Source organism: Phyllobates terribilis, unplaced genomic scaffold, assembly GCF_046119375.1.
Source record: "Phyllobates terribilis strain yellow unplaced genomic scaffold, ASM4611937v1 Scaffold_490__1_contigs__length_1340456, whole genome shotgun sequence".
NCBI classification, from domain to species: Eukaryota; Metazoa; Chordata; class Amphibia; order Anura; family Dendrobatidae; genus Phyllobates; species Phyllobates terribilis.
In genome coordinates, this window is record NW_027363250.1 from 1,331,808 (window position 1) to 1,340,457 (window position 8,650).

The window sequence follows — 8,650 nt, forward strand, 5'->3', positions numbered from 1 at the left end:
AGTGACCAAAAAAAAACCCTGGAAGTTTAGGCGTTTTTTTTCCGCTCCGCAGTTTACAGATCTGATGAATTGATTTTATACTTTGATAGATCGGGCATTTCTGACCAAAATGTGTATTTAATATTTATTTTCAATGGGGCAAAAGGGGGGCATTTGAAATTATTATTTTTTTTCATATCTGTAAAAAAATTTGATTTTTTCTTTGTTACACTGGCCCCTAGGGGACCTCAGCGTTGCAGACTACGATCGCTTCTCTTATGTTCAGATTAGCTACTGCACGTCTGTACACAAGAGAAATGATCCTTTTCTGGCGGCAACGTCACTCAGACTTTGCTGGCAGGAAGCTATTGCAGACAGCATCCGGGGAGATCACAGGACCCCAGTTGGTCGAGGTAACAGCCTATGGGGAACGGTGCGATCCCCGACAGTGATTGCCAACACGATCCAAAGGATTAACAGCACAAATCCGATCGCTGATCAGATCGGTGCTGTTAGCTACACATGTTAGCTGATCAGATCAGCTGAGATGTGGGTGATGATGCCATCTGAGAGCGTGAGGGGGCGGGACATGGCCAAGGACGTATATATACATCCTTGGTTGTGATTGTGTTAAAAACTTTGGTATTTTTACCACCACTTACATAAAGTAAACGTTTGGTATCTACGAACACGTACCGACCTGAGGCATCATACAGTCACATCAGTTTTACCATATAGTGAAGATTGTAGACAGATTTTTATAATAAAAAAAAAAGTTGTGAAATTGACTTTTTTGGGCAATTTAACCGTACTTGGAAATTTAACGTTTTTCTGTACACTATATGGTTAAATAAATGATGTCATTCAAAACTACAACTCGTCCTGCAAGCCCTCATTTGGCTATATTGATGGAAAAATAAAAATAAATAAGTTATGGTTTTTGAAAGAAAGGGAAAAAAAAAAATAAAAAGAAAATAGCAAAGGTGTTTCCACCCACACAACCTAAAAATTAAGTAACTTTACTATGTTTACATAAAATAAAAATATGCAATGTGCATAAATGAACGTCAAACATCATACTAACACAATTCATTTAATAAATTATGTAATTTTAGTTTAAAACACATACCTTCATCTCCAAAGTTTTTTTGTTTTTCTAAAACAATGAAATTTGATGTTGTGCTCTCTTCAAAATCAGTAATAGCTTGTGCTACAGCATCTAAGGATTCAAAGGTCTGTATCACTTGGATTTCTGAAGACTCTCGAAACACCTAGTAAAGTACGGCTAATTAGTCATGGCCAATAGTACAATGTGAACATCAGGCTTTTAATTATGATTGAATATAGATATGTTCTTTCTATATTAAACAAATTTATCCAATTCATTATATATTCTAGGAGTCAGTCGGTCCAGTTTTATACAGACTCCAACTCCACAGCTCTGCACACTGCCAGTGCTTTGTTTTGTTGAGGGGCTTTTAACCTCTTTGTGCTTCCTGTCCCCATTAGGGTGTGGAGACAACCTCCATATGCTGTCATGGAAGGTTCCTAGAAACTGAATTAACGGTAAGAATAATTCTATTTTTGAGGGTTTTAAGCTGCACCAGATTATAAAATGAACCCCAAATTTAAATAAAATATATATTTTTGGGGACTGTCTTATAATCTCAATGTCCATTTTATAGTCAATGTAGCTTACCAAGGAGAGAGGGGGGCGCAATGGAGCGACGTCACAGGAGGCAGGGTCCCTGCTGAAGGAAGTTAGCGGGGGCACAACGCTGCAGGCTCAAGCATGGGGCATGTCGCCGGCATGAGGCGTGCGACATTAATCGCCCACCAGTGGAAGTGACGGGCTTAATGAAAATGGCAGCAGAGAGCAGATAACTCAATCTGTGAGAGCACTGCCTCTGCAGACATTTTCCTTAACACCATTCCTTTGACTGCCTGAAAATCAATGGCACCAACCTCGTGCGCCCGACACCCCCCCCTCCTACCTGCAGCACTGCCCAACGTTGCACTCGCTCACTTCCTTCAGCAGAAACCATGCCTCCTGTGACCCAGATACACCACCCGCTAAGCTATATCTGGATTATAAAATGCACCCCCATTTTTCAAACAAAAAAGTGTCTTATAATCAAAAAAATATGGTATATTTTCTGTGAAGCTTTGAAACACTGCAAAGAAAAAGTAAACCTGGATACAATCGTCAAGCTAGAATGCAATTCATGCTGACTGTTTTGAGCAGCATGAGTCATATGACAGATTACCTTTAACATAAGGAACAAAATAATTTTTTAAAAATATAAAATGATACCTTGATTTTGTCTGTCTCCTTAGAAATATTTTCTACGTCAGTTCCTTCGGTACCCACTCCATCAGGTGAAATAGAGACCTTGACCTGATTATCAGTCATTACTGCTTCCTAGAAGAAAAGTGATGTGTAAAAAACAAAAAAAAAAAAAAAAAAAAGGGATGGTGCAAAACACCCCCAAAGCAAAAAAAAAAAAAATACCTTCTTGTTGTCTACATCCACTTCTTTACAATCAACAGCTTGTCCCAACTGCAAACCAGAGCTGTTTTCAGCCATTTCAATTGTACCTATAGTGAATTTAAAGAAAAATAAAAAAATAGGTAGATCTGGCAAAGAATAATATCTACATTAAATCTTTAGGTCATCTATACTTGTTTAGGTTGACTTCATGTCCTTGCAGCTGTGTATCTGCAATAGCTTGTCACAGCAAAAGTACAGAGAGCGTCCCCTGCCTCCCAAACACACTGGTGTCACTGGTCATTCAATGGATGGAGCCAAGCATTGATTCTCAGAGGAAGGTTTACGGAGGGCAGCCAGATAAGAAAACCTGGGCTGGAATAAGGACAATGCAGTAATAGTGCCGCAACAACAATATTTTTGTGTTGTTGAACCACCATGTTACTACAACACATAAATAGAATTGTTTACATCCATAGGTAGGCTAGCCCAGGGCTGTCTGTGACTGCGCTCCAGGCTGTCAAACCTGGAAAAGCAGTTGTGCAAAACAACAAGATCAATAATACCCAACATCACAGCCAAACCAAAGAGAAGCAGCTCCAGCCACCAAAGTAGGGGGAGGGGGGGGGGGGGAGTTAATTGTTTGACTTAATATAGTAGGGGAAGTGTACAGGTGATAAGTTTGTGAGGCCCCTGAATGATAATAAAATGGCCCACGGCAGGAAAGAGGTTGCCCACCCCTGGCCTAGACCTTTAGGAGGTAGGGAAATAGGATTTCTATTCGCCTACTTTGAAAATGCCTTTCCAGATGGTCCCATTCCCTGGATAAAATAGTTTCAAACTCATTGTGGTAAGAAAACAACCGAGGGGTATGATTTGCCTTTTGAAAGATACCAAAGGCTCTGTGGGAAGCACTTCATCTTCCTTGACCTTAAGTGTCTGGTTGACTACTAAGATCAGACTGTTCACCATATCCTGAAGCTTGGATGGCCCGGTCAGAGTCTAGATCAGAGTCCAACTTAGTCAGAAGCCTGAACAGCCTGCAGCTTGAACGATGAAGAGCAATAGACAGATGTCAACCTGGAAAATGTGGAAGTCCAGGGAGAACCAGAAGAGTAACTGGAGGGTGTCTGCTCTTTGGATCTTCTATGCGATCTGCACTGACGGAGTGCATCAGGAAGGAAAACCGAAATACCTCGTGGAGCATTCAGAACACAAGAGGTGGCTGAAAAATTAAAGTATATTTTGGATTGAAAGACACACTTTCCCCCAAAATTGGGGTGGGAGCACTCGCGGTATAAACTTTAGCTGAGAGAAAAAAGTAAACTGATTGGCAGGCAGAGAAGGAAAAAATCCGCAAGAAGAGGGAGCGTGGCAAGACTGCAAAGCAGTGTGACCATGGGGGAGTAAGCCTCCGTGAAGTGGAGAACCCTACTGGAAACGCTACAGCTCCACTCATTCATTGCTTACAAAGGGCTGCGGAAGTAAAGCCCCCGTCTCACATAGCGAGATCGCTGCTGTGTCACGGTTTTGGTGACGCAACAGCGACCTCACAAGCGATGTCGCTATGTGTGACACTTTGCAGTGATCAGGCCCCTGCTGTGAGGTCGCTGATCGCTGCAAGGTGTCCTGGACCATTTTTTGGTCGTTGGCCTCCCGCTGGCCAGCACACATCGCTGTGTGTGACCAGCGGGACCAACGATCAGGCTGGTATCCATGGTAAACATCGGGTTACTAGGGGCACGCGCGCACTTAGTAACTAAGTAACTTAGTAACTAAGTGCGCGTGCCCCTAGTAACCCGATGTTTATCATGGATACGACTCTGCTAAGGTGAACGGTAACCTCCCGCGCACCGTAGCAGAGTGGTATCCATGGTAAACATCGGGTTACTAGGGGCACGCGCGCACTTAGTAACCCGCTGTTTACCATGGTTACGAGCCTGCTCCTGCTTCAGCAGCAGGCTGGTAACCGGAGCAGGGCATCGTGGAAAGATTCCCCTGATCGCTGGTGAGCCTACCTGTTTGACAGCTCACCAGCGATGTATTAGCGATGCAGCAACGATCCCTGACAGGTCGTATCGTTGTCGGGATCGCTGCTGCATTGCTTAGTGTGACGGGGCCTTAAGTGGAACAGATTCACTGGCCTGCTGAAAGGAGCCCTGGGATAGGAGATACACAAATCCCCAACTACACTTGTGTGAGATATGTTTAACCCAGGTGTACTTACTGTTCACTGTTGTATGATCTTCCAGCTGGATCCATGGATCCTAGGCTGAAGCCCTGTAGAATGTATGATAGTAACAGAAGCAAATTCCTTTTTATACCACAGTTTTCATAATTTTATTCTGAATTATGTAGGGAGAGGGATTGAGGAAATCCACGTGTCAGACAATCTACAAAGTTACACACAAATTAGGACTCCGGTCCTGTGACATGAAACAATGGCTAACTTATCTTGATTTACCAAAGGAACAATATTTGTAGACTGGCCTAATCAAGAACAGTTCACACTACACAAACGGCCAGATGCTGAGTCATCACACAATCCTCCCCCCTACACACAGACATTTATATGTACCACCACCTTCCTTGTGAAAGCCCCCCTAAGTGCAGCCCTATGCATGTATCATCAGCACAATCTAACTGTAAGATAAATACCATACATCACCCCCTTTTTTAGACTAACCTTTTGCAACATGACCTCTTTCCCAGTGCAATCCCCAACATGCAGCGCCATCATGACTATGCAAAACACACTGCAAGCAGTCCTGTGCAGGCAACATCAGCAAATTCCCTGTGCAACCGCCAACAACATGCAGCAACATACCTGCATAACCCCCTTCACTGTGCAAGCACACCCAAGAAGCAGCCCTGTGTATGCACCATCACCCCTTTTCCTGTGGAAGACAATGAACATGACCCATGCCCCCTCACGCCAGCCACGCAGGCCCCTGGACGCCCCGCTACATGACCCATGCCGCCTCACACCAGCCACGCAGCCCCCTGGACGCCCCTCTACATGACCCATGCCCCCTCACGCCAGCCACGCAGGCCCCTGGACGCCCCTCTACATGCCCCATGCCCCCTCACGCCAGCCACGCAGCCCCCTGGACGCCCCTCTACATGACCCATGCCCCCTCACGCCAGCCACGCAGCCCTCTGGACGCCCCTCTACATGACCCATGCCCCCTCACGCCAGCCACGCAGCCCCCTGGACGCCCCTCTACATGACCCATGCCTCCTCACGCCAGCCACGCAGCCTCCTGGACGCCCCTCTACATGACCCATGCCCCCTCACGCCAGCCACGCAGCCCCCTGGACGCCCCTCTTCATGACCCATGCCCCCTCACGCCAGCCCCGCTACATGACCCATGCCCCCTCACGCCAGCCACGCAGGCCCCTGGACGCCCCTCTACATGACCCATGCCCCCTCACGCCAGCCACGCAGGCCCCTGGACGCCCCTCTACATGACCCATGCCCCCTCACGCCAGCCACGCAGGCCCCTGGACGCCCCTCTACATGACCCATGCCCCCTCACGCCAGCCACGCAGGCCCCTGGACGCCCCTCTACATGACCCATGCCCCCTCACGCCAGCCACGCAGGCCTCTGGACGCCCCTCTACATGACCCATGCCCCCTCACGCCAGCCACGCAGGCCCCTGGACGCCCCTCTACATGCCCCATGCCCCCTCACGCCAGCCACGCAGGCCCCTGGACGCCCCTCTACATGCCCCATGCCCCCTCACGCCAGCCACGCAGCCCCCTGGACGCCCCTCTACATGCCCCATGCCCCCTCACGCCAGCCACGCAGCCCCCTGGACGCCCCTCTACATGACCCATGCCCCCTCACGCCAGCCACGCAGCCCCCTGGACGCCCCTCTACATGACCCATGCCTCCTCACGCCAGCCACGCAGCCTCCTGGACGCCCCTCTACATGACCCATGCCCCCTCACGCCAGCCACGCAGCCCCCTGGACGCCCCTCTTCATGACCCATGCCCCCTCACGCCAGCCCCGCTACATGACCCATGCCCCCTCACGCCAGCCACGCAGGCCCCTGGACGCCCCTCTACATGACCCATGCCCCCTCACGCCAACCACGCAGCCCCCTGGACGCCCCTCTACATGACCCATGCCCCCTCACGCCAGCCACGCAGCCCTCTGGACGCCCCTCTACATGACCCATGCCCCCTCACGCCAGCCACGCAGCCCCCTGGACGCCCCTCTACATGACCCATGCCTCCTCACGCCAGCCACGCAGCCTCCTGGACGCCCCTCTACATGACCCATGCCCCCTCACGCCAGCCACGCAGCCCCCTGGACGCCCCTCTTCATGACCCATGCCCCCTCACGCCAGCCCCGCTACATGACCCATGCCCCCTCACGCCAGCCACGCAGGCCCCTGGACGCCCCTCTACATGACCCATGCCCCCTCACGCCAGCCACGCAGGCCCCTGGACGCCCCTCTACATGACCCATGCCCCCTCACGCCAGCCACGCAGGCCCCTGGACGCCCCTCTACATGACCCATGCCCCCTCACGCCAGCCACGCAGGCCCCTGGACGCCCCTCTACATGACCCATGCCCCCTCACGCCAGCCACGCAGGCCTCTGGACGCCCCTCTACATGACCCAGGCCCCCTCACGCCAGCCACGCAGGCCCCTGGACGCCCCTCTACATGCCCCATGCCCCCTCACGCCAGCCACGCAGGCCCCTGGACGCCCCTCTACATGCCCCATGCCCCCTCACGCCAGCCACGCAGCCCCCTGGACGCCCCTCTACATGCCCCATGCCCCCTCACGCCAGCCACGCAGCCCCCTGGACGCCCCTCTACATGCCCCATGCCCCCTCACGCCAGCCACGCAGCCCTCTGGACGCCCCTCTACATGCCCCATGCCCCCTCACGCCAGCCACGCAGCCCCCTGGACGCCCCTCTACATGACCCATGCCTCCTCACGCCAGCCACGCAGCCTCCTGGACGCCCCTCTACATGACCCATGCCCCCTCACGCCAGCCACGCAGCCCCCTGGACGCCCCTCTTCATGACCCATGCCCCCTCACGCCAGCCCCGCTACATGACCCATGCCCCCTCACACCAGCCACGCAGCCCCCTGGACTCCCCTCTACATGACCCATGCCCCCTCACACCAGCCACGCAGCCCCCTGGACTCCCCTCTACATGACCCATGCCCCCTCACACCAGCCACGCAGCCCCCTGGACGCCCCTCTACATGACCCATGCCCCCTCACACCAGCCACGCAGCCCCCTGGACGCCACTCTACATGACCCATGCCCCCTCACACCAGCCACGCAGCCCCCTGGATGCCCCATGCCCCCTCACACCAGCCACGCAGCCCCCTGGACGCCCCTCTACATGACCCATGCCCCCTCACACCAGCCACGCAGCCCCCTGGAGGCCTCTACAACATTTATTCACATGGTCAGTTCTCCCCACCTCAGTCCACTCCGGATCCGCATCAGTCCTCACAGCAAAACACGAGTTCCTGAGCAGAGTCCTCGCCAGAGCACAGGTTGTTACACAACTCAGTACAGGAACCTCAGCAGAGTCCTGGAGTCCTCTCCACAGCACAACTCAGGAGCAACTACAGAAACAACTACAGGAGCTCCTCATCACCAGTCCTCCCGTCCCCGCACAACATGCGCACTGCTGCGGCTGCACTGCTAATTTCCACTGGGCTGAGAAGGCTCCGCCCCTTCCGGTGACGTCATGATTTCATGATATCACTCCTCCCCCTCAAGAAATCAACTCCAAACTAGACGCTACCGTGGTGCTTGTAGTATGCGGACTTTACCTTTTGTCTTTTCCTGCATTGTCGTCTGTCCTGGAGCTGCTATGGGAGCCGCTGGCCGACACCACCTCCTCCTCCTCCTCCTCCTGCTGCTGCTGCTGCTGCTGCTGCTGCTGCTGCTGCAGTGCAGGGCAGGGCAGGGCAGTGCAGTGCAGGGCAGGGCTGGGTGTCCTTTTGCTTAATTTGCTTATGCCCAAAGACTAGGGGGCTTCTAGGCTCCTACATCCGGGGAGAAGTTCTGAGTGGGTGATCTGATTTGTGGGTGGGAAATCTGCTGCATATTACAGGACCAGCCAAGTAGCTGGCATTGTGCAAGTGTCCACACACTGCAGAAAAATGTATGTGACAAACAACTGACAGGCGGTGCGGATT

At 52.1% G+C, this 8,650-nt stretch overlaps 1 protein-coding gene and 1 long non-coding RNA gene across 5 annotated transcripts in view; one reads left to right on the forward strand and one right to left on the reverse strand.

Annotated features, from left to right (window-relative positions):
• The window catches only part of LOC141230068 (uncharacterized), a 30,838-nt gene extending 28,961 nt beyond the window's left edge, over positions 1–1,877 (forward strand). Inside the window, exon 3 of the long non-coding RNA XR_012296643.1 lies at positions 1,489–1,877. This is a non-coding gene — a long non-coding RNA (uncharacterized lncRNA). The remainder of the gene's footprint in view (positions 1–1,488) is intronic.
• LOC141230067 (uncharacterized) overlaps positions 1–8,220 on the reverse strand; it is a 31,638-nt gene extending 23,418 nt beyond the window's left edge. For 2 of the 4 annotated variants that reach the window (XM_073667560.1, XM_073667558.1), the window contains exons 1-5: positions 7,924–8,216; positions 4,695–4,747; positions 2,492–2,577; positions 2,294–2,401; positions 1,109–1,250 (exon numbers count right to left, since the gene is read on the reverse strand). In XM_073667560.1, coding sequence (XP_073523661.1) covers positions 1,109–1,250; positions 2,294–2,401; positions 2,492–2,566 — 325 coding nt within the window. In that variant the 5' untranslated portion in view covers positions 2,567–2,577; positions 4,695–4,747; positions 7,924–8,216. Of the gene's footprint in view, positions 1–1,108; positions 1,251–2,293; positions 2,402–2,491; positions 2,578–4,694; positions 4,748–7,923 lie in introns of all 4 variants that reach the window. The other 2 variants (XM_073667561.1, XM_073667559.1) reach the window with 2 other exon arrangements.
• Positions 8,221–8,650: the final 430 nt, after the last annotated feature.